This window comes from Lepus europaeus, chromosome 9 (genome assembly GCF_033115175.1).
Source record: "Lepus europaeus isolate LE1 chromosome 9, mLepTim1.pri, whole genome shotgun sequence".
NCBI lineage: Eukaryota > Metazoa > Chordata > Mammalia > Lagomorpha > Leporidae > Lepus > Lepus europaeus.
This window is the reverse complement of record NC_084835.1, coordinates 26,734,527-26,759,038: the sequence shown is the minus strand read 5'-3', so window position 1 is coordinate 26,759,038 and position 24,512 is coordinate 26,734,527. Positions and strand designations below refer to the sequence as shown.

The 24,512-nt window shown below is 55.7% G+C and overlaps 1 protein-coding gene across 1 annotated transcript in view; it reads left to right on the top strand.

The window, feature by feature from the left end:
- STIMATE (STIM activating enhancer) overlaps positions 1–24,512 on the top strand; it is a 39,677-nt gene that overhangs the window by 4,054 nt on the left and 11,111 nt on the right. Inside the window, exons 2-3 of the mRNA XM_062201081.1 lie at positions 20,374–20,422; positions 22,899–22,994. Coding sequence (XP_062057065.1) covers positions 20,374–20,422; positions 22,899–22,994 — 145 coding nt within the window. The remainder of the gene's footprint in view (positions 1–20,373; positions 20,423–22,898; positions 22,995–24,512) is intronic.

Below are 24,512 nucleotides of genomic sequence, written 5' to 3'. Positions count from 1 at the left end.
GGGGACCTCTCCCTTGAAAGGGGTGTGTTTTCCTCCCACAGTCAGTAAGTGATCCCTGCAGTGGGTGGTGGTGCTTCAGGATCCTCTGAATGCCCTGATGCCCAGTAACTGCCACCCAGCGGTCAGCCCCTCCTGGTAAAACAGCGAGATCCAGGGGTGGCACAGTTGGAAATGGAGCTTGTGAATCAAGACACCTGTCCCAACATGCACCAGCACCTGTCAGTGTCCTTTCCTTCCTCTAGAGGGCCAGCCCAGGCAAAGGGAGAGCCGCCTCTCTGTCCCAGGCCAGAGAGGTGCAGGTCATGTGAGACTGGTTCAGGGTCTGTGTTTTTAGAAAGCTCTTCAGAGTTTCTAAGCACTGATATATTTGGTAGCGTTTCTCCATCATGATGCTCTATCTTATTGATGCTGAAACTTCACGTCAGGAGAGAGCTGTCTGAATTAGGGGACGATCTGAGTAACTCCACCAAATGGGTTTCTCAGACTTAAATACCTCTGCTGGCCAAGCATGGCCCTGTAGGGGCCCATGGAGCCTCTGCTGCTTTAATGATCCGTTTAAAATCTCTGGCAGTTGGTGTCACAGTTGCATGAAGAAGTTCAGAGTTGAAGGATTTTTACAAGTGGTTAAAAATAGCAGGATTGGGGCTGGCACTGTGGCACAGTAGGTTAACACCCTAGCCTAAAGCGCCAGCATCCCATTTGGGCGCCAGTTCTAGTCCGGGCTGCTCCTCTTCTGATCCAGCTCTCTGCTATGGTGCGGGAAAGCAGTGGAGGATGGCCCAAGTCTTTGGGCCCTGGCACCCACATGGGAAACGCAGAAGGAGCTCTGGCTTCGGATTAGTGCAGCTTTGGCTGTTGCGGCCATCTGGGGAGTGACCTCTCTCTCTGTCTCTACCTCTCTCTGCAACTCTGTCTTTCAAATAAATAAATAAATAAAATCTTAAAAAAAAAAAAATAGCAGGACCCACTCCCCCCCCCCCCCCACGTCCCAGATTGAGTCTGAGCAGGCCCTCAGGGTGGTGGGGTGATCCTTTCTCTTCCATGGGGCTGTAGGGATCCCAGTACCTCTTAGGGAGCCAGGTCAGTGTTGGGCCCTCTGTGGGTGTGGCTGGGGACGAGGTCGTCCTTGTCACCATCAGAGTATTTGCATTTGGGGGTCCCGTTGAAGGACGTTTCACAGGAGCTTCAGTTACTCATTTTCTGGGCTGGGTTAAACACTGCCCTCTCTACCTTTGGCCTTCTTCCTAGAGTGCGGATTGGGGGGCGGGAGGCACTGTAATCCAACAGCAAGGTCAGTGTGAATTCCGACTCAGCGTGCATCAGAGCAGGCTGGAGCAGACACTGCAGTCGCCTTCCTCTCTCTCTCCCTTTCTTGTGTTTTCACCTGCTGAGGTGAGGGCCGCGTGGGCTGTGACTGGCCAGTGGGTGGGCTGGACCTGCACAACTTCCAGGTGTCTTTATTTTCTTAAGGCTTTTTTTTTTTTTTTTTTTTTAAGATTGATTCAAAAGGCAAAGTAACAGAAAGAGGCGGAGACATAGAGAGCTTCCATTCACTGGTTCACTCCCCAAATACTGACAACAGCCGGGGCTGGACCAGGTAGGAGTCAGCAGCCCATCTGGGTCTTTGACGTGGGAAGCAGTGACCCGAGTACTTGAACCATCACCTGCTGCCTTAGCGGCACATTAGCAAGAAGCTGGATCAGAAGTGGAACAACCCGGACTTGAACTGGCATCCTGTTGTCCCAAGTGGCAGCTGAACCCACCACACTGTCCCCCTGGTTGTCTTTTGCCCGGGGTCTCGGGTAGTCGTCAGTGGTGGCATTGGCTACTAGAGCCGGCTTCTCCCCGGCAGCTGTTCTTTCTTAAGTCCTCCGTGTTCTGGCTCACAGGAGTTATTTTCATTTGGCAAACAAGCAGGGCAAGCAGGTGAAGGGCATTGTGCAAGGTCTGGTGAGCAGGCGCAGAGCTGAAGTGGAACCCAGGCCCAGGCCGCCAGATAATCCCGCTGCTTCTGTGCCCCTGGCTTGCTTTGTCCACCCTCTTTCCACCGAGTGCACCTGGGCCCCTGTGAAAGGACTGAGACCAAGGCTCCTGGCTGTTGCAGGTATTTAGGGAGTGAACCAACAGACGGAAGGTCGAGTGTGTGTGTGTGTGTGTGTGTGTGTTACTTTCAAGTAGGAAGAATACACAAGCATTTTAGAGAGCATGTTGAGTTCCATGCATAGTTTGCCATAGCATATGTTGCCCGTGAACTTGTTGAAGGCCTTGCCTGGGAGTTGCATCTTCGGTTTGCCTTGCTGGCTGGGTTGTCTGTGCAGACCTCTGTGGCTGGGCCGAGGGTGGTATCATGTCGGGTGGAGCTCCCGGCAGCCCGAGAGGGGTGTGCGTGCGGAGGATGGGATTGCCACGGCACCGCTGGTTTCAGGTTACCCACTGCCTTCCACAGACTTTGTTTCCCTGGTGCTGTGTGACGGTGAGCAGAGCCACCAACAGTCTGCAGAACTGGGGGTACCTGTGAGTCTCCCAGATGTGGCTTCCTGCCAGGCGGCCCCCCAACAGCCCTGAGCTTTCCCACAGCCCTGTTGGCATTCTGGACCAGATGGTCCTTGGTTGTGGGGGCCGTTCTGTGCGTTCTGTGCTCCTTAGCACCCCTCAGTGTGTAAGCCTAGACGTTCCAGGTGCTGCCAGCTGTTTACTGGGTGCAGTGTCACCAGTACAACTTGGCCATCACTCGGGAAAGCCCCAGCAGCTCTAGAACAGGCCAGTGGGTCAGGATGCTGTCCCCAAAGCGTGAGCTCAGTGGCCTGGGAGGGTTTGTTAGGCGTGTGGGTGCTCCCTGCTGGAGTGGGCCGCAGGCGTGTGACAGGTCATCCCAGCTCAGTGTGGAGGATGCTTGTAGAAGGCGGAACTTACATGGGGGGTGGGGATGAGCGATTCTTCCTGGGGCCTTGGTGGTGCGTTCCCCTGCCGAGCACCTGCTGGGGGCAGAGCAAAGGCCAGGGCTGACAGCCCGGAGGTGTGGTGAGAGCAGAAGGCTGTGTGGAGGAGAAAAGGGCCTGTGGTCAGTTCTGGGGCTGGAGGGTCCCAGGAAAGACCAGGTGCATGGAGGGGCTCCAGAGAGCCAGCCTTGTGCTCTTTTTGCACTGATGCTTTGAAAGCTTTTTTTTATTTAAAAAAAATTATTTTAAATTTATTTGAAAGGTAGAGTTGCACAGAGAGCAAGATCTTCCATCCACTAGTTTATTCTCCAAAGGGCCACAACGGCCGGGGCTAGGCCAGACCAAAGCCAGGAGCCAGGAGCTGCCTCCAAGTCTCCCACATGGGTGCAGGGGCCCAGGCACTTGGGCCATCCTCCACTGCTTTCCTGTGTGCATTAGCAGGAAGCTGGATCAGAAGTGGAACAGCCAGGACTCACACTGGCACCCATGTGAGATGCCAGCGTCACAGGGGTGGTCTAACCTGCTGCGCGGCAGCACCAGCCCCAACAGCGTTCTTTTCAAAGCACTTTTATCACCATGTCGCTTTTACATCTCCTGTGGCCCCCCTGTGGCACATATGCTGTATGTGGAAAGAAATGGGGGTCCAGTGACCTTCCAGCCCCCTGTCCTCTTGGCAGTGCCTCTGACACGGCTGGGGCAGTGCCGGGGGCAGATGTGATGTGTTTGCTCAGTGCCAGCCAGAGCTGCTCTGGGAAGCAGCTATCCATGGTACCTCTGTTTTCTAGATAAGGAAATTGAGTCCCACAGGGGTCAAGTAACCCACCCAGGGTCACCCAGCTGGTGAGCGGCAGAACCAGGCAGGGCGGCCCTGGAAACCTTGCTTGTGGGTAATAAAGGAAGCAGCTGGTATTGACTGTCCCCTCCTTCCACTGGGGTGCAGGGTCGGTAGCAGCACTCCCAGCCCTGGTTTCTTAAGATTTTTTTGTTTATTTAAAAGAGTTACAGAGAGGCAGAGAGAGAGAAAGAGGTCTTCCATCCACTGGTTCACTCCCCACATGGCCACAATGACCAGAGCTGGGCCTACCCAAAGCCAGGAGACGGGAGCTTCTTCTGGGTCTCCCATGCAGGTGCAGGGGCCCAAGCACTTGGGCCATCTTCTACCGCTTCCCAGGCCATAGAGGAGAACTGGATCAGAAGTGGAGTAGTCAGGACTGGAACCAGCACCCATATGGGATGACGGCACTGCAGGCAGTGGCTTTACCCACTGCACCACAGCACCAATCCCCAGCCCTGGTTACGTATCCAGCCTTGCTCTGCATGACCTGATGGCTACACGGAAACGGCAAGGCTGCAGTACGGTTCTGGCCGCAGGCAGCGGGCTCAGCCAGGCACGTGCTGGAGCTGCCGTCGCCCACTCTGAGTGTGGGCCCAGGCTTTAGTCGGCTTGGGCTTTGCTCTGGAATGTCGTGCACAAGAACTCCAGTAGTCAGCATGTTCTAGAAGTCCTGTCACCACCACAGCAGGATCATTGCCCGCTGAAACTGCCATTGTGCCCATGAGAACAAGAACCTTGGTTTGAGGTCATGCCCTGCCACCACATGCACGCCCCTCCCCACCGCCGCCACCGGTTCAGCATAGAGCATCTTCCCTCCAAAGGGCATCTGTGACCGAGGCTGGCCGTCCCCCAGCCGCTCTGGAGAGGAGGAGGCAGGAGCTGCCCGGCTCAGCAGGAGCCAGGACATGTTTTTATTTGGGGGTTGCGGGGTGGGGGTCCTAGAAGAATATGGGAACGCTGGGGACTTGGGACCACTGTTTTTTCCGGACTTGACCTCGGGTGTTTGTGGCTTTTCCTTTCACCGACCTGTGACAAGCATTGAAAATTTTCTGACTTTTCCTTTATGTTCTTGCTCGTGGGTGGAGTGGTGTGCACAGTAGCCTAGGACACAGCCAGGGCCGGCGCTGGGCATTGGTGTGTTCATCTGTCTCGGAGTGCTTGTTCCAGGCTGTGGGCTCTGCAGGGTCTCTGCGCTCACCTGTGCTCTTCACAGTCTTTCCCATGTTCTTAGAAGACACTCGATGATGTGAGTGACGGAAGGGGGTGCACCTGACACAGGCACCAGAGGCCGTCCTGCAGCAGCCCGCGTCCTCCTGGCCAGAGCATCGTCAGGGCGTAAGGGCAGGTGTTTTGCGTGGGTAGCGAGTTTTGGGCTACAGTGTTTGCAGGTTGTTACAGCAAGAGCAGGGCTCCGGTGCCGAGTGTGTGTGTATGTCACGTGTGTGGGGACTTAAATGTGTGTGTGTTATGGATGGGGCCAGCCCTGGACTCCGAGTCTGCCGTTCACACGGCCGCCCCACCAGGGGTCGGAGCCTAGGAGGAGGCTGGAGTCTGGAGGCACGGGACAGGCCTGAGGGGAGGGTGAGCACGGGGGCCTCAGGCAGTCTGGGGAGACTTAGGTGCTTGCTTTATTTGTTGTACTCCTTAGCACCCCTGGCTTCGGATCCCTGGCTTCATCCGCCTGTCCTCAGATTTCTCCGGAGCAAATCCCAACAGTTACTGGCCAAAAATTTAAAAAAAAAAAAAAAGTCAGTTTGCAGATTACATATTGATTTTTTTTCAGTGTGTATTTAAGTTTATTGATATCGGAAATAATGTTCAGGGAAGCCTCCAGCAGATGTGCTGAGGTGTTTCTGACAGAGCTGGGTTCAAGTGTCACCTGCCATGGGTGGGTCTTACTCTGGCTGTGGCTCTTTTGTGACAAGTTCTTGTTCTCCCAAAGCAGAGGCCCTCACACCAGGCCAGTGTGGACAGGAGCTCAGGCTGAATTTTGGGCTGGGGTGACTGAGGCGTAGGGTGTAGGGGGCAGCATGGTCTGAAGGCATTTGCCAGCCTACAGCCGTGCCCCTTGAACTGCTGACCCGTGCCTGGGAGCTCCCCGTCCTCACCACAAGAGCTGCCATTGGGTTAGGTGGTGGGTCCTTCTTAGCCCAGGACTTGGGGCACAGCCAGGCTCCTACGTTCTCCTCCTCTGAGCTCTTCCTGTGCTGGGGACACTGCCAACAGGGCTGCTGCTCCCTGACCCTGTCAAGCCCATTCTCCTGCCTCCCCACCTAGCTGTAGCCTGTTCATCTTCCAAGAAGACTCCCTGATGACCTTGGGCCAGGTGGTTCTTCTGCCTTGGAGTCTGTGGGCTGCCCAGCTCCTGCCCGCCAGGCCTGTGCTGCCACACAAAAGGGAGCATCAGAAATCTCTTGGAAAAGTGGAATTGCATTTAATTTGGTGCAGGAAATTTTTGAATTCCATTCAGATTTTTCTCATAATATGCATTTTTAGTGAATTTTTTGGAATACCCCTTGTATGCATGGATTTCAAAACTTTCTGCACCAAGAAACATTTTAATTCCATCTCATTTTTTAAAGATTTATTCATTTATTCGAAAGAGTGACAGAGGAAGGAGCAGGAGAGAGGTCCTCTATCCACTGGTTTACTCCCCAAATGGCTACCACAGACAGGTCTGGGCCCGGCCAAAACTAGGAGCCAGCAGCTCCTTCGGGGTCTCCCACATGGGTGGCAGGGACCCAAGGACTTGGGCCATCTTCTGTTACCTTCCCAGGTTCGTTAGCAGGAAGCAGGGCAGCTGGGACTCGAGCCAGCGCTGCGATATGGGTGCAGGCGTCTCGTGTAGCAGCTTGAGCCACCGCGCCACAACGCTGTCTTTAATGGAAAGTGGGGGTGCTCGCAGGAAGTGCTGCAGTCCAAGCCTGCTCCTGAGCAGCGGGAGCTCGGCGGTGGGGGCCCCGGGCCCGTGCCATTCCGCACGAGGTACTAAGTACCTGAGCCTGCGTGGTCTGAGGACACAGGTGATCTTTTATGTAACCATAGAGCAATGATCAAAACTCAGGACGCTTAACAGTGAAGTCCTGTTATCAGTGCTCATTCCCTGTTTAGATTTCATCCGTCGCCACATGATCTCGTAGCTATTTTTCCCTGGCCCAGGGTCACCTGTGGCATCTCCTTGCCACATCTCTTCAGTCCCCCGTAGTCTGGAACAGTCCCCTGCCTTTCTCTGTCTTCTCCAGCCTTGGCACATCTGAAGAGGACAGACGGGTGATTTTGCAGTACGTCCCAGATGGGCTCCATGTGATGCCGTCTCGTGGTCATGTCCAGGTTACGTGGTTTTGACCTGGCTGCTTTGTTGGGATGGCTCCTGCAGGTGTCTCTACCGTGAGGTTACGGTCTTCCCCTGTGTAATTAGGAAGTGATTTTCAGGGAGACTTTGAGGCTGTAGAAATACAGGATCTGTTTTCCGTGTTCTCTGTAAAGCCTGCTCTGCTTGGGAGGTCAGAGCCACAAATAAAGTGAGGACCCTCTGGCCGGTCTTTGGTCTGGTGACTGTCCGGCGACACTGAGTCCCATTTGTAGAGGGTGCACTATGCGTTGAGTCCTGTTGTGAGTGCTCTGTGTTGTTAACTCATTGGCTCATTTTAACTCCACGAGAGGAGTGCTCTTGTTATCTTACTTTACACTGGGGAAACTGAGGCCCTGAGAGAGGGGTTTGTCTGAGGCTGTGACAGCCCTAAGTGGCAAAAGGAGGACCCAAGGGCCAGCTCCAAGATAGAAAAATGAGGCCCTCCCGGCCTCACAAGCCTGTGTCGCAGGCGCCGCAGAACAAGGACAGCTGCTGGGAAGCCAGGCGCCGGCCACGTCCGCCGCTGTGAGACCCTGGAGTGCTCCCCAGTGGAGCCCCGGGAGCACTCAGTGGGTGCCTAAGCTTCTGCCGCTCCAGAGAGGGGGACACGGCTTAGAAGCAAGCCCGGTACTTGTGTTGACAAACTCGGTGTCTCCTGCCGCACTGTCACAACACAGATGGCTTCTGTTGCCAGATGTCGGGGTTCTCCCCACACACCGTGGACACCAGCTGGCGTCCTCTCACTTCTGACACTGTCTAGCTGCGTACAGCACCATGTCCCACAGCTAACGGGCTCAGTGTGCAAAACTGCCCCGTCCGCCTTGAGCGGGCTGCGAGCCCCAGGCTGTCACCTGGGCTGCTGCCAGCAGCTGCAGGTCAGGGAGTGCAGCCGCCTCCTGGGGTTCAGGTGATTTGCTCGTGGGACTCACGGAAGTCAAGGAAACACTCGGGTTTGTTGGCTATTCCAAGGGATATTGCATTTTAACTAGCATGTTAAGTAATATAAAGGATATTTCCTATGCAGATGAAGAGGGACGAGGCATGGGGGAAGGGGCCACCCTCCAGAAACCTCCACGTGTTCCGGAAGCTCCCTCGGCCCTGTCGTTTATGGAGACTTCATTTCACAGGCGTGACTGAAGCGTGGACAGCCATGTAGACCTGTGATTGGATGGAGAGGGTCTGATCCAGTGCAGTTGGGCTGGGCTGGGTGGGGAGACCCGGCTGGGCCTGTCTGTCCAGACTGTTCAGCCCGCCTTCCTCGGGGGTATGGGGCAGGGACAGGATCCCTTCTGAAGTGGGAGTCTTATCAAGTCCTGTCACACAGGGTAGCTGCAGAATTTCTTTCTGGTCATCTCCAAGACAGAAAAATGAAGATTAGAAATGTTTCTGTTTTCTGCCTATGGGCAAAGAGATTCTGGTTTCTATGGCCTGCCTTGGGGAGGGAGTTACAAGCCAGGAACTGTGGACAGTAGCCAGAATATATTGGTGTGAGTTTGGCCTTGCAGTTAAGATGCAACTTGGGATGTCCATACACCGTATCAGAGTGCCTGGGCTCAGTTCTGACTGTGCTGCCGGTGCCAGCTTCCTGCTGATGGACTGGCAGCAATGGATGATGGCTCAGGTCACTGGGTCTCTGCCACCCATGTGGGTGACTCTGAGTTCTTGGCTCCCAGCTTCCTCCTGGCCCAGCCTTGGCTGTTGTAGATATTTGGGAAGTGAACCAGTGGATGGGAGCTCTCTGTCTGTATCTCAAATAAATCATCCATTTAAAGAACTTCCCCAAAATGTATATCGTAATGTCACCATGCCATAAACAGAGATTGGCTAGGAATAAATCACAGATCTAAATGTAGAAGTAAAACTGTAACACTTCTAGAAAACATAGATAGGATTATGGCTTTGTGATTTGGGGGTAGACAAAAACCTTTTAGGACACAGAAAACTAAGACATAAAAAAGTGATAAATTAGACTTTGTCCAAACTAAGAATTTCCACCTTTCAAAATATACCGTTAAGAAAGTAGGGAGCTGGCTGGTGCCGCAGCTCACTAGGCTAATCCTCTGCCTGCGGCGCCGGCACTCAGGGTTCTAGTCCCAGTTGGGACTCCCAATTCTGTCCCGGTTGCTCCTCTTCCAGGCCAGCTCGCTGCTGTGGCCCAGGAAAGCAGTGGAGGATGGCCCAGGTTCTTGGGTCCTGCACCCGCATGGGAGACCAGGAGGAAGCACCTGGCTCCAGATTGGTGCAGCATGCTGGCCACAATGCGCTGGCCGTAGCAGCCACTTCGGGGGTGAACCAACGGAAAAAGGAAGATCTTTCTGTCTCTGTCTCTCTCCCACTGTCTAACTCTGCCTGTCCAAAAAAAAAAAAAAAGGAGCCCCGGAGTGGGGAGATGTTGATGAAAGGCTATGAAGTTGCAGACAGGAGGAATAAGTTTTGAGACTACGTGTGTAGCAGGGTGATTTTAGTCAGTAATAATGTGTCATATGAACATCCTTAATTTGAGAATCTGAAACCTGAAAAAAAAAAACTTTAAATATTCATTTATTTATTTGAATGGCAGAATGACAGGGAGAGGGAGTTAGCTTCTGTCCGCTGGTTTACTTTCCAAATGGCTGCAACAGCTAGGGCTAGGCCAAGCCAAAGACTCAATCTGAGTCTGCCCCATGGGTAGCAGGGGACCAAGTGCTCGGGCTGTCACCTGCTGCCTCCCGGGCAAATTAGCAGGAGCTGGATCGCAAGCAGGCAGTCGCTGGGACTCAAACCAGGCCTTCAGACGTGGGATATGGGTGTCCCAGGCCGTGGCTTGAGGTGCTGTGCTACTGCTCTTGCCCTAAAATCTGAAACTTTAGAGCACCTATGTGACCCTCAACATGTTTTGGATCTTAGAATTAGGGGTGCTCAACAGTAAAATTTATGCAGGTACTCCGTATCTGACAGACTCCCAAATCTGAAATACGTCTGGTTCCAAGCTTCTCAAACAGTGTATAGTCTGTAGTTCAGCATAACTAGAAGAATAAATTTCAAATATCTCACCACAAAAAGCGATAACTGAAGTCAGGACTGTGCTCATTAATCATTGCACGATGTACTTACATAGCCAAACATCACATTGTGCTCCACAAATACACAGTGAGGGCTTGTCAGTTCATACCCCTGTGCTCCCCTGCCTGCCGCCCCCGACTCCCAGGCCCGGGGGCTGAGGCGGTAAACCCCAACGCCAGCCGGTCACTCAGCTGGTGGCGTTGAAAGGAGGCGCCTGTGGGTGCCAGCAGTGCTGGGCTGAGGAGCCGCGGCAAGGTCTTTGGTGTGATTTGGTAACCGTAGTGTGAGAAGAGCTGTCTGCCGTTAATCGGGCTGCCGGGGGGGGGGGGGGGCTTGTTAATTCGCTTCAGTCCAAACTCCCAGGTGAAGCCCGGTGTTCCCGCTGGATGGGTGTCTGCTTGGGGCCCTGTGCAGTGGCTCCAGGAAGCCAGCAGATGCCCCTGCAGTGCCCCTCCCTTGCACAGCAGTGGGAGTCTCCCTGCAGCCTGGTCACCCACCCACCCCACCCCCTGCCCGTGCTGTTGATGGTGTCACATTGGCTCTTGTCGATGGAGAAGTTGGGGTAGAGTCTTCTGAACTTGGACCTGTCCTTGGCTTCTTTGGGTTGCTTTTTGTAACCAATTCCTTTGGGCTTTGGGTGTGTGCCCTTGGGAAGACTGCCTGGGTGCTTCTATTGGCTGTGGTCTGGACCCAAGAGCACGATAGGTCCCTGTCGTCCAAAGGGAGAGCTCCCAGCCCAGGACATGGAGGTGGGGTAGCCAGGGGCAGAGGGCTTCTGTGCCAGGGACTAGAGGTAGAACAGACAGGACTGTGGAGGTCCTCGGCCAGGGGGTGGAGATGGGGCAGCCTGGGGCCACACACCTGGACTGCGGCATCATACTGCCTGGACTGAGCTCTGACCTCCATGACCTGCCACACAGTGGTGGTTTTTGCAGTGCTGTGTGGTTGCAAGGTGTTAACTTGTCCTCATGTTATCTCGGGGATTAAGCGAGATAAGGCACACAGCACAGGTTGGTGCACACCAGGGCTGACTGGCCCTCACAGTGCGTGATCCTAGGGAAACAGGACATTATCACCCTGGCATCAGCAGTTAGAACTGGGAAAATGTGGATAGGATAACCCAGGACCCCGCACACAGAGGGAGCTGGAGGGACTGAGTGGCTCACCTGAGACTTCCCAGCAGGGCCGAGGCTGAGCTGGGTCTAGACCCAAGTATCCTGGGTCCTGGGCGTCTGTCCTCACCCCTCTGCCCCCACACCTGCTGCTCTTTCTGGGCCTCCCTCAGCCCCCGCTACGGCACATGCTTACTTACACTCATGCCTTGTTCAGGAAGCTTGTTGAGAAAGGGAACTCTGCCCACCCATGAGCCAGCTTTCCCGACTGACATGGCCACTTGGCCAAGATGGCTCCGGAGCCCGGAGCTGGGGGCTGCAGCCAGCACAGGTGACTGGAGCACATGGTGATGGTGGCAAGGTGTTGCCCACTCTTGGGAAACTTGGGGCTCTCCTCCCCTCCCCCTTCTGCTGGCAGAGGCAGAGATAGGGTTGCCCGGGGGCCTGGGCTGTACTAAGGGTGTTGCAAGAGCAGCTGCAGGCAAGGCTTGCCCCAGAAGACCTGTCATGCCCTCTTCCCCGTGCCAATGAACTTCAGCGGCCACGCATTCTCAGTTGAACCTGCATCAAGACTGGAGTCGACTTCTTCCCGTGAGCCTTGATGTTTTGGACTGCGTGTGTGTTACAGATAGGGACGTTAGCCACCTTCTGTGTAGACTAATGTTCTGGAATTGTTCTTCCGTCTACATTTAGGTTTTCTGAGCTAGTTCTCTTTTAGAGGCCTTTCTGGACTTGCAGTAATGCTGTCTCGGGGTCTGAGCTTCAGAAGAGGCAGGCTCAGCTGGTCCGGAGGTAGTACAAGGGCAGCGGGGAATCCAGCCCGTCCACGGTGTAGGGAGGGGCCCCACTCTCTGCTGGACCTGTTGGAGCCCTGGGTTACAGGGGTGGAAATCCAGCCTGCGTTTTGCAGTTCAGCCCTGGGCAGTGGGGCCAGCGGGTGTACCCTCTGACCATAGTACACAGAAGAACAGTGTCCACGCCAGCTGGGTTGGGGGTCGACTTGTGAGCTGGGGCAGTGGCCAGAAGCTGCGCGTTCCTTCTGAGGAGCTCGGGCTCAGGAGCAGCACGTTTGCCTGCAAGTCTGGTCTCAATGTTGCAAGGAAAGGCAGTCCGTTTATGAAAGCAGGCTTTTGGGCCGGCGCCCTGGCTCACTAGGCTAATCCTCCGCCTGCGGCACCGGTACCCCGGGTTCTAGTCCCAGTCAGGGCACCAGATTCTGTCCCAGTTGCTCCTCTTCCAGTCCAGCTTTTCTGCTGTGGCCCGGGAAGGCAGTGGATGGTCCTTGGGCCCTGCACCCACACGGGAGACCAGGAGGAAGCTCCTGGCTTCGGATCGGCTCAGCGCACCAGCCGTAGCGGCCACTTGGGGGGTGAACCAACGGAAAAAGGAAGACCTTTCTCTCTCTCTCTCTCTCTCTCTCTCTCTCTCTCTCACTCTCACTCTCACTGTGTAACTCTGCCTGTCAAAAAAAATAATAAAAATAAATAAATAAAAAGAAAGCAGGCTTTTGACAAACACCCCTTAGGCAGCACAATCGGGACTGATTGTGTTGGTTAACTGTTGAAAGGTGGTGGAACTGGAGAATCCCACACCGTGGACTTGTGAGGGAGCCCCTGGCCTGGTAGGCGGGAGCCCTGGCCGCTTTGCGCACCCGGGGCCGCATCAGTGCCAGAGCCTCGGCTCCCACCGAGGGACTTGCTTTCCGTCTCCAGTGAGCTCTGTCTGCAGGAAGCTGTTCTCTCAGAGGGGAGTTCTCCAAATGAGTTAGATCTGAGGAAGGGCATTAATTAACTAATGTGCAAAATGGTCATTTAGTCATTTTTAAAAATTATTATTTTTAGCAGCAGAGACCTTTTTTTTTCCCCTCACTGCAGAAGTCACACAGGCTCACTGTACAGAACTGAAGCGATAGGAATTCAGCGGCATGGAGAGGGAAGGCTCACGTGATTGCGCCCCGTAGGGACTCCCCGCAGGGAGGTTTATCCTGGAGGCCTGGGATTTGCTTCGGCACAGATCGCTGTGTTCAGATGCTAGCAGGTGCGCGCCGCCCGTCGATTCTTCAGTGACTTGCTTCCTCCGTCTCTCGCGGGCATTTTTCCTCTTCCACACAGACGGATCTGCGTCACTTTTGAACAGCTTTATTGAGGTATAATGTATGTACCATAAAATTCACCCTTGTGGGTGTACAGTCTCACTTTTGTCATGTGGTAACCTAAATTTAACCCCTTCCCTGTGGGTGAGCGTGTAGCTGGTTTGAAGCCTCCCCTCTTACGGGTGGTGCTGCAGACCTGTGGGCATTTGTGTGTGTGTAGCAAGAGGAAAATTCTAGAAGTGGGGTTTCTGGGTCCCAGGGTCTAAAACTCGAAGGTTGCAGTGGATGCTGCCCAGGTGCCGGCTGCTGTTTTTCCCTTTTCATGTGATCTGGGGGTCAATGGAAGACACACACACAACCCCTCAGTCCACTGTGAGCATGGATGAAATTCCGTCTGGGGAGGACAGGTCAGCAGGGCAGTGAGATGCTGAGCAGGGACGGAGGGAGCCCGTCTGAGTTCCCTGGAGCTTGAGTGTCCCCCGCTGCCTGGGGATGCTGGCTCGCAGGGGAGGGTCCAGCACGCACAGCCCGTTGACTCTGGGTCTCCATCAGCACAGGTGAGCTCACGCTCACACGGGAGTCAGCACCTCGGCTCTGAGGTCAAACCTCAAACCCTGCAGTCCTCGTCCTCCAGCTCGTGCCCACCCTGGGGCTCCCAGAGTCGCATCTCTGCCTCCACAGCGCTGGGCGGCCCTAGGGACCAGGCCCGCAGACCCACCTCCAGCACCCCAGGCGCGCCTGCTTCCTCATGCCCTTGGCTAAGCTGGGTGGAAATTGTGACTCATTTGCACCTTTCAAATCCGTGTTACTAAGGCGGCACATCTCCCACTGGGTTCATCCGATATCCACACTCCTTCCTTCCCGCAGGACCCCCGGGGCCGCGCCAGGCCTGCTGTGCTCCGTAGCCTCAGCAGATGGCTCCACGCCCCGCTCCCTGGGGAGCAGCGGCCTCAGCGAGGCCTGTGTTCAGAGATCGAAGCATATTTATTTGCTGGACCTGGACGGCTTAGCCTTTTTTTTTCTTCCTCTCTGGTCATTGTTTCTCAGCCGCTGGCCGAAGCTCACGAGGGAAGAGGAAAGCTGGTGCTGGCTGACTGAGAGCCAGGGCTTCGTGGGCCCTTAGACTGGCTACAAACCCAGATGGCCTGGTTCTTGCTCCCCGGGCCAGGCGTGGTAAGGGAGGCCCTGGTGGGCCGCTTCCTCCTGCCTTGGCAGGAAGAGAAGGAAGAGAGGCCGGGTGACTGTCCCCTGGCAGTCTCCCCAGCAGCCTGCTCCGTCCACAGCCAGAGCGCCTCAGTCCTGTTGCAGGACTCAGGGTTGCCAGCTAAGCCTCTGGGAGAACCCAACCTGAAAATCCATGGAACGCATTGAATTAAAGTAGACACGTGGCCTAGGGGACAGAGAGAATGGACTCCTTTGTCCCCCGCTGTCGCTGTGCGCCTGTCGTGAGCCAAGTTCCCTGTCCGTGCTAGGAAGGCAGGGGTAAAAGGAGCAGAAGTTCCTGGTCTTACAGAGCTGACCTGCTAGTGGGGAGAAGGCCGTAGCCAAAGAAAAGAAAAGAATCTCCGAGAAGGAGAAGGTGCCGTGAAGGAAATAGAAGTGGGACAGGCGGTCAAGGTGCAGGCAGGTGAGCCGTGCACACCGGTAGGTGAGGTCGTCAGATCTTCCAAGGAGGTGACCGCCTGCGAGCTGAGACAAGGGTGAAAAGGAGGGTGGACGTTTGGGGCAGCAGATAAGCCGCCACTTGGGAGGCCTGCAGCCCGGCCCAGCTTCCTGCCAGTGTCCTGGCAGGCAGCAGGTGATGGCTCAAGTCGCTGGATCCATGCCAGCCATGCAGGAGATCTGAATGGCATTCCAGGCTCCTGGCTTCAGCCTGGCCCAGCTCTGGCTGTTGCGGACATTTGGTGGGTGATCCAATAGCTATACCGCTCTCGCTATCGCTCTCGCTCTCTGGTTCACTTCCTTTCACATAAAATGAAAAACTAAAAAACGAGGCAGAGAGGGTGTCGGCCACATGGGAGAGCAGTGCCGCACACCCCGCGGTGCCGAGGCAGGGTGGAGCTGGGCGTCTGGTTTGATGGCGGAGTGCGGCACCTCAGGTCAGCACACAGATCCTCAGGGTGAAGCCTGACGAGTGTCTGTGTTGGGGAGTTCTGAGTGCAGTGGGGAGGGCATCACTGCACTTCTGTCTTCAGGAGACCCCATCGCCGGGAGGTGGAGGTTGGAGGGATGGATGGTGGAAGTGCCGTGGCCCGTGTCCAGAGATAAAACGTGGTGTGACCCTGGGGCGGTTTGTGGAGAAGCGCCATTGGAGGTGGCACTGGGAACCGTCGCTCTGCTGCCACTGCCCACTGCTTTTGGGCAGGGGAAGGGAGCCTCTCTCTGGTGATGCACCACCAACCTTTGGTTCCAGACCTGATAGCAGGGCCCGAGCTGCCCTGGAGGCCTGCCTGCCTCCCTCCCCTGGCCACCACTGGGCCTTGGGGTGAGTGGTGGCCCTGCTAGGCCCCGTCCAAGTGAGCTGTCATCCTGCAGAAGCCCCGGCGGTTAGGCCAGGCCAGCCGGTCCGCGCTCTGCCTGAGCTCTGGCCTCCTCGCACCCCATCCACAGTCAGCTCCACGTGCGTCCGACCTGTCCTCCGTCCTCGCCGGCTCTGTGGTCCTTCTGCCCGAGGCTATTGTGTTCTCTAACCAGTCTCCCTGCTGCCACGTCGCCTGTTCAGGCTGCTGTCAGCACAGTAGCCGGAGCCAGCCTGTTGACCGTGGGCCCAGCATCCCCGGTGCACTGGCTCCTAGGCAGCAGTCCCGCGTGACTCCCTGCTCACTGCTCCCTGCTGACTCCTCTGCTCTCCTCTCGCTCGTGAAGAAGGCCCAGGTTTTCCGTTTCCTCCCCTGCCCAGTGGGCCTTGTCTCACAGGGGCCCGTTCACAAGGCAGGACAGAGGGGTGAATTTCTCTGTTTTGTTCTCCCTTTTCAAATCATACTTGGAGCAGTTCTCTTAGTATTTCTTCTTTATTTAATTAAAAAAAAAAAAAGATTTTTGACTCTAGAATATTCCAGGAAAAGAGGAAGGGAGATGAAGAGGACAGGAGCTATACTTTACATACATACATACATGTATATACATATATACATATATACATATACATATATATATTTTAGAGGCAGAGAGAGAAAGGTTCCATCTGTGGGTTCACTACTCAAATGCCCACAACAGCCAAGACTGTGTCAGGCGGAAGCCAGGAGCCAGAATCTCCATTCGCGTCTCCCACGCGAGCAGCAGGGACCCTTGTACTTGGACAATCTTCTCCCTCCCAGGTGCATTAGCCTAAATCTGGATCGGAAACAGAGCAGCCAGGACTTGAACCTGCACTCTGACATTAGATGTCTGCATTACAAAAGGCAGCTAAACCCACTGTGCCACAACGCCGGCCCCTCCAGACGGCCCCTCCAGAAGCGTTTGAATCCATCTGAATTCTGTCACGGGCTCCTGTGCACCTGCCCCAGCACGACATCCTCCATTCCTTGTCCCAAGGTCCAGCGATGAATGACACAAGTGCTCGGTCCTGCTTTGCTGCATCAACCTAACTTCCCGAGACAAGGTTGTCTTTTCTAGATTTTGAAATAAAAGCAATACAAATAGGTAAAGGAATGTTTAAACCATTCAGAATGATACAAAAAGTCTACCTACCCGATCTGTAATCCTTTCATCAGAAGAAGCCCTTTTTAATAATCACTCAGGTATCCTGTTAGGATAATAGGATAAAAGATATGTGTAATGGCAGCAGAAATAAACGCCATTAAAGGGGTGCATGTTGTGCACAGAGGATTAAGTCGCCAGAGCGCTGCTACACTTAGGATTCAGCTCCCTAAGTCACCTGGGAAGGCAGTGAAAGAGGATCCAGGTATACTTGGGTCCTTGCCACCCATGTGGGAGACCTAGATGGAGTTCATGACTTCTAGCTTTGGCTTGGTTCAGTTTCTGCTGTTGCAGGCATTTGGGGGAGTGAACCAGCAGATGGAGGACCCTCACTCTCTCCCTTCTACCACTCACTCTCCCCATCACCCTTTCAAATGAATGAATAAGTACATATACCATTATAAATGACATGAGGGGCCAGCACTGTGGCGTAGTGAGAGCTACTGCCTGCAGTGCCGGCATCCCATTTGGGCACTGGTTCTGGTCCTGGCTGCTCACTTCCTATCCAGCTCCCTGCTAATGCGCCTGGGAGGATGGGCCCCTGTACCCTTGCAGGAGATTTGGAAGAAGCTGCTGGCTTCTGGCTTTGGCCTGGCCCACCCCAGCCCTGGCCATTGAAGCCATTGGAAGAGTGAACCAGCAGATGGAAGACCTCTCTCTCCCTTCCTCCCTTCCCCTCTTTTTCTCCCTCTCCCCTCCCCCTCACCTCCCTTTCTCTCCCTCTCCTTCCCACCCACCACCCCTCCCTCCCTCCCTCTCCTTCTCCCCCTTTCTCTAACTCTGAATTTCAAATAAATAAAAAATAAATATGTGAGAAAACATGAACAGAATCAGTAGGCATATTATATTCTACAGCGTGTACACGATTTGAAAATCGTCCTGTATTTGCTCGTGTAGCTCTGCCTTGTTTTTAGCAGCTGCGTGGTGCGACGTGGCGTCCGTGTGCCATGGCAGGTGTGCCCGCCGAGCCCGTGCTGGCGTGCTCCGCTTTGGCTCCATCCAGGGCTTTGCTCTGGCGATGTTGCAGGGAACGCCGCTGTGTGTCCGTTCGGCGGCAGCCGCACCTGTGGGATCTGCATGGCAGGGCATTGCAGGGGGGAGGGCCGCAGGCATTGGAGATCTTCACAGACCCTGCCAAGCTCGGCTTTGGATGTTTGTCCTAGTTCACTCTTCTGGAGCGTGTTTCCTAACCGCCTCCCCCGCCAACTCTTTGCAGAAAAATCTAAGTACTGCTGTCATAAAGACCCCGTGGCCCTCCAGGAGATTCACCGCCCACCCTGCTGCCCGAGGATCAGTGGGCTGGGGCTGTGTAGCAAAACATCACAGCCTTTCACCGGTCTCCACTGCCCGCGCCTTCACATGGTCTGGTGCAGTCACACAGCTGTGTCCTCTCCTAGCAGGGCACCGGTCCGATTGGATCGGGGCCCACCCACAGAACCTCATTTAGCCTTAATCACCCCTTTGAAGGCCACGTCTCCAAACATCCCTGTGTACTGAGGGCCAGAGGTTAGGACTGTGAGTATATGAATTTGGGGGACACAGCCCATAATAAGCCTGTAAAACCGTGTTAGCTTCCCTTTCTCAATGTGTACACTTACATCAATATAGTATTATAGCATAATAGGTTTATTACATAATCGCATATGTTGTATTTGTAACTGTAGTGCTTACACTGTGTATTAATTATATAATTAGGGAATGCGCCGCTACCCCCTTAACCGTTTGAAAATACACGCAGCCACTGTGCTGTTTCAGAGCGCGTCTCCTGGGGACACGGGCACTGTCCTGGGGAGAAGTTTGATTCCCTTTGTCTTGTAGGAATGAAGACAGATTTCCCCCCCTACAGTGCAGTGACTCTGGCCCAGGCCAGGGGCTTTTCCTCCAGGCAGTTGTGTCCTGAATGGCTCTCCTTGGTCCCTCCGGCCTCGTGGCCTGCTCCTGGGAAGGAGCCTTCGGCGCTGAGAGCCGTTTGATTAACTGGAACCTCTGGCCCCAACTTCAGAATCTCTGAGAGCGTTAAAGTTTTGGATCTGTGACACATTAGCAACGTGACAGACCTGCTCGCTGCCCCTCCTGCTTCCTGGTTCCCCTCGAGCGCGTGTCTCTGAGCACCAGATGTGCGGTTCTGCTCTCCGTTCAGGCAGCCCTTGCCTGCCCGTGTTTGCCCAGAGAGCAGGGTTACTGAGCTGGCTGCCATCTTCTCCCTCCCTTCCGCCCCCTCCTCCTCCTGCACTCGCGCTGGCGGCACCTGCCTGCTAACAGGAGCACCATCCCTCCAGAGCGTCGCCCGCCTCACACAGGCAGCGCTGGTTCGGTAGATAGAATCGTCGTGCAGGTGCACGCCGAGGCTTCATTGGTGGACGCGTGGCTTTGAAACTTTCTATTCCTCTTGTTGGCACGGCTGTGTCTGCAGGCACAGACAGGATGACTGGGCGGTGGCTGATCCGGGGGCTCCTCTGGCCCCCTGCTCCGTGGCTGGAGTGCCCCTGCCCAGAGCTGGGACCGCAGCCTCGTCCTCCTCCAGACATCCATCATCCACGCTGGGGGCGGCTGGCTGTGGCTCTCTCAGAGCTCCTCCCACAGAATTCCCACCAGGCTGGCCGGCCCAGCACTCGAACCCTCGCTCCTTTGGCCCCTGCTCAGTCTGTCAGCTCTTGCCTGCTACTGCCCCAGCAGGTTCCCTCGTTACAAAGGCCAGCTGAGTGTCTGCCAGATACGCCTGCCACGTGGTATCCCGGGAGCCGCCCGTTCTTGGCACGGGCTTGGCCAGAATGTACCTTCTTTCCCCTCCCTCGTCCTTCTGCCAAGCTCTTACCTGGCCTTGACCATCTCCCTTCCCCCAAGGCGGGGGACCCCAGCTGGCCTTCCGCCGCAGGCTTAGCTTACCATGCTGTGGCCGTGTGCCTGTCCCCCAGTCGCCAGACAGTCAGGTCTGCCTTTGTAGCCCATGTCTGGCTTGGAGCAGGCACCCGGCACACGTGTGTGGATGTGTGGCCTTGTCCTTGGGTAGAGCATGCCCAGAAGCCAGAAGCAGCTGAGTGCTGCTTCGTTCTCTGCAGTGCTTAGCTGAATGAGCTTTGTCACACAGCAGAAGGAAATGTGGGCCTCTGCCTGCGGCCAGGAGTCACTCTTCCTTCGTGCCCAGCTCTGAAAGCCGGCGCTGGTCCTCAGCAGGGTAGGGCCTGTGTGACGTCACAGGCTGAGAGAGGGCAGACCGCGAGGGGACCGACAGCCCAGCCGCTCCACACGCTGCGCCCGTCGCTGCTGCCTTGGAAAGCACTGACGTCTCTCTTCTCTTGCAGTCAAACGCTTCCGAGAACCAAAGCACGAGAGGCGGCCGTGGAGGATATGGTAATGACTGACTCGTTCTAGTGTGCTGTGGACTGTGCTGGGCTGTGGGGTTTTGTGGGGCATAGGGGTGCTGAAATGGGTAGGGGATGCATGGAGAAATTAGCTCTAGCATAAAGGGTCTGGAAGCCCTTACGCAGCTGACCTGAGAAACAAGTCCAGCTGTTCGCTGACATCTGAGCGGCCTACCTTTAGTCTACAGTCTTTCGGCTTCTGGTCTTGGAAGAAGGAAGGTAGGAGAATGCGTTAGTCTCTGCCACAGGCCCCTTTGTCTCTGCTGTTGTTAGCTGAGGTTCTGGGCTTTTGTAGTCTGTGTGTGTAGCAAACCCAGGCTGAAATCAGAGACGCGCCACACACACTGACTAGCCTTCCTCGGTCCTAGGATAAAGGGAAACGACTTGCTGCCCACTTCACTTCCAGCACCACATTTTCCCCACGTCAGTCAGCTTCTCCGCTCTCCAGACACCGAGTGTCCCGTCATCGCCTTCGGTTCTGCCGCTGTCTACCTGGGGGCCCCAGGAGTCGAGGGCTCTTTCCCCCAAGGCTGCCCCCCACCTTGGATGCCAGTCGGGATGATGGGTCCTCTGGATCCCCACTCATCTGTTCAACTCAGCTACAAAGTCAGGGGTCCCCCTTACAGGTTCCTCAGGTGTTTGGTCACAGTAGGTTAAGCCACCATTCGGGATACCCTGGTCGCATATCGGAGTGCCCACTTCAAGTCCTGGTTCTTACATTTCCAGTCCAGTTTCCTGCTAATGTCGTTCAGAGGTAGTGGAGGGTGGTTCAGGTACTTGGGTTTCTGCCACCCGTGTGGGAGACCCTGGCCCAGTCCTGGCGTTGTAGGTATTTGGGAAGTGAACCTCTGCGTGGAAGATATTCTCTCTCTCTACCATTTCAAATAAATAAATGGTTTTTTAAACATTGCTAGAATTGCTCACAGAACTCAGAGGCATGTTTATATACATTTCCAGGTTTATCATAAAGGATGCAATTGATATTTGCTCGATGAAGGGGAACCCGGGGTGAGATCTGGATTGGTCCTAAGCATGGGTGCTTCTGCCCCTATGGGGTGCCCATGTGTGGGGGTGTCTCCAGCCGGTGGTTTAGGGGCTGTTACACAGGGGTCATCCTGTAGGCATGACTGGTGACAAACTCAGTCTCCAGCCCTTCCTTGCCCTAGGAATGGAGGGGGCGTGACAAAAAAATAGTAAGTCAGTTGGACAGGGCAGCCAGCTCCGTAGCACAACATGATGTCCATAGGGAGCTGCCTTTGGCTTGCCCCAGCTCTGACAAAGTAGCCATTGGCCCCTTCCAGGAAGCTGCAGTGAGTCACTGTGGCACAGGCTCCTTTTAGGAAAGAAGAGGGGCGGGAGAGAGAGAGATCTTCCACCCACTGGTTCACTCCCCAAATTGCCGCAACGGCCAGGCTGGGCCGGGCCAAAGCCAGGAGCCTAGAACTCCATCCAGGTCTCCCATGTGAGCGGCAGGGGCCTAAGCACTTGCCAGGGAGCTGGAGCAGAAGTAGAGCAGCTGGGACTGGAAGCTGAGTATTCAACTTGAGAGCGTGAGGCTCCCACCTGGGGCTGGGGGGCGACCTGGACTCTCTGTGTGGACTCCTGGCCAGTGAGTTTAGGGCACGATTTCTAAGCCTCGGTCACGGGGTGGGTCTGGATACTCCCCATGGTCCGTCCTCATCCTGAGACCCCACGACCGACGTCCAGCTGGAGGCCGAGACAGGTGGCCGTGGACTGAGTTCTGGTTGATCATGGCAGAGGAGAGACTAAAGGAACACAGCACCCGCCCCCACGTTCCCGCCACGCGGACGGGGTGACAGGGTGGCTACTGTTGTATGAGTGAGCTTGGCACCTCGCCCGGGGAGCTGGCCCACCCGCTGCTGGAGGGGCAGCGTCTGCAGCTGCCTTCGTGCTGCCACGGCAGGGCTGAGTGGTCGGTGTGGCCGAGAACACGTGGCCCACAGAACCTGAACCGTCCCCTCTCTGGCCCCTTGTAGGAGGCCACCTGCTCTGACCTGCTTGAATAGCAGCAGTTGAAAGTTGTGGGGGTGCCCACTGCCGTGCTGGATCTGTGCAAGGCTCGCTCACGGGCACACAGTGCAGCCTGTGCTGAGTGACTTCGGATGGGGCCCTTCAAGTGGGGAACCTCGGGCCCGATCAAGACAGTGACTGGACTGGGCGTTTTATTTTGAAGTAACAAAAGGTGAAGCATTCAACACGCGTACTTTAGATGACATCCACCGAGGGCCCTGTAAGAATTCCCGGGGCAAGTTCATTGAGACTTTGAAAGGCAGCTGAAATGCCACCCCTCGCTTGGTCCTGTAGGCCCCAGAAGTCAGGACTGGTCGTTGGAAGGTGGGGGTCTCCCTGTTGGCTTTTCTCTTGGTGTAGACTGGTCGTCTTCCCAAGCTGGCCGCCCCGACTCCCATCAAGCTGCTAACCAGTGCTGCTTCTGTTCCGCACAGGTTTTTAGACACTTCCAAACAAGCCATAGGCATGCTCTTCATCCACTTTGCGAACGTGTACCTGGCAGATCTCACGGAAGAGGACCCTTGTTCACTGTGAGTGCACTGACACCGTGGGCTGCGCTTGCCCTCTGCGCCCGTCCTGCTCCCTCTGGCTTGGGGAGGGCACTGCCCTGTGGCCCCCTGAGCTGAAGTCCTGTGTGTGCTGCCCCCACCCCCAAGTTCACATGCGGCTGTCCCTGGGCTCTTGGGCTCTGTGTGGGGGTGGTTGCTCCGTGCCTTGGCTCCCCCAGCTTCCCCACAGCACCCTGCAGGTCAGAGCTGTTGTTGGCCATTCTTGACCTCTGTGACCCGAGGAGCGTGGGTCCCCCTTCCTGTCAGCCTGGTGCTGTTCACACAGTTCAAGAGCCATCTGTCTGAAGCCACAGTCAGGCCATGACCTGTTGTGCCCCTTGCTCACAGGGCCTGGACAGGGCCCCTCATAGAGACAGCGTGGCTGAGGGGGCTCGTCGCCTCCTCCCTGGCTCTATCCCCTGCCTCCTTCACCTGCCGACAGCCCTGGCCAGATAGATTCTCTAGCTAAGCCCATTCTGCTGTCGGGGAAACCGGCCACAGAGAGGTTCACATAGCCCAGAGGTGGTGGAGCTGGGACTTGAACCCACGTGATGTCCTGCCGTCTCTCTGTCTCACCTCTGTTGAGTACAGAGTATAGAACCTTCTGGTTTTATTCCTGAGGCCTGGCCCGCATGGCTCAGTGAGCCGGTGGGTGAACATGAGCCAGTGTGTCCGTCCGTGGGTTATTTGCAGGATGGGTCCTGGGTGCTCCGAGGAGTCAGGTGTGTGGAACTCTGGACATCAGTGAGGTATCTGTATCCGAGCGCACAGAGCCTCGGGCCAGAGGAGTCCTGAACCAGAAGCAGCTGCTGCTCCATCCTTTGCTGGTCTGAGAGTGACCCCTTGTGACTTGAAAGAGGAAGGGCAGGCCAGAGGCCCTGGTTCTGGTGGCCCTGGGGTCCCAAGCGCAACCTCTGCCTCTGGTGTTAGAGTGCGGTGACAGCGCCCAGCGGGGTGAGCCGCTGAGAGTCTGCAGAGTGGCTCGAGCCACCACAACTGGCCAGCTCCCGGCAGCCGGGCCTCGTGTCCCCAAGCTGTCGGAAGGGATTCTGGAGGGTCTGCGTGAGCCCATGACCCTCACTCCCACTCTGGAGCCCGTGCTTAGCCACAGTCCTGGAGATCTAGGCTCACGCCTGTAGTTAGGGGTGGGGGCCTTGCCTGGAGGGGGCAGAGGCTTTGTGTCAGACCTGGAAGCAGACCTCAGAACACGTGGTCAGCGGGGTGCCTGATCTCCCCAGCGGCCTCCTCCCGCCATCTTGCCTTGGCCGTGGCTTTAAAGCTGCGTCCTGCACGGGTGCAAGTGTTCCTTGCTGGGACTCGCTAGGGCCGAGCCCGAGACCTTGCCTGAGCGCTGGTGCCGCAGCACCGTCGCCGGCCCCTCACTGACAACATTCGAACCGTCCAGTCGTGCTTACTCATTTCCTTCCGTCCTGGTCAGTTCTGATTTCCCCTCGATTTCCTTGCCCGCCTCCAAGTACCCTGTCTTGTGTTCAGCCTTCT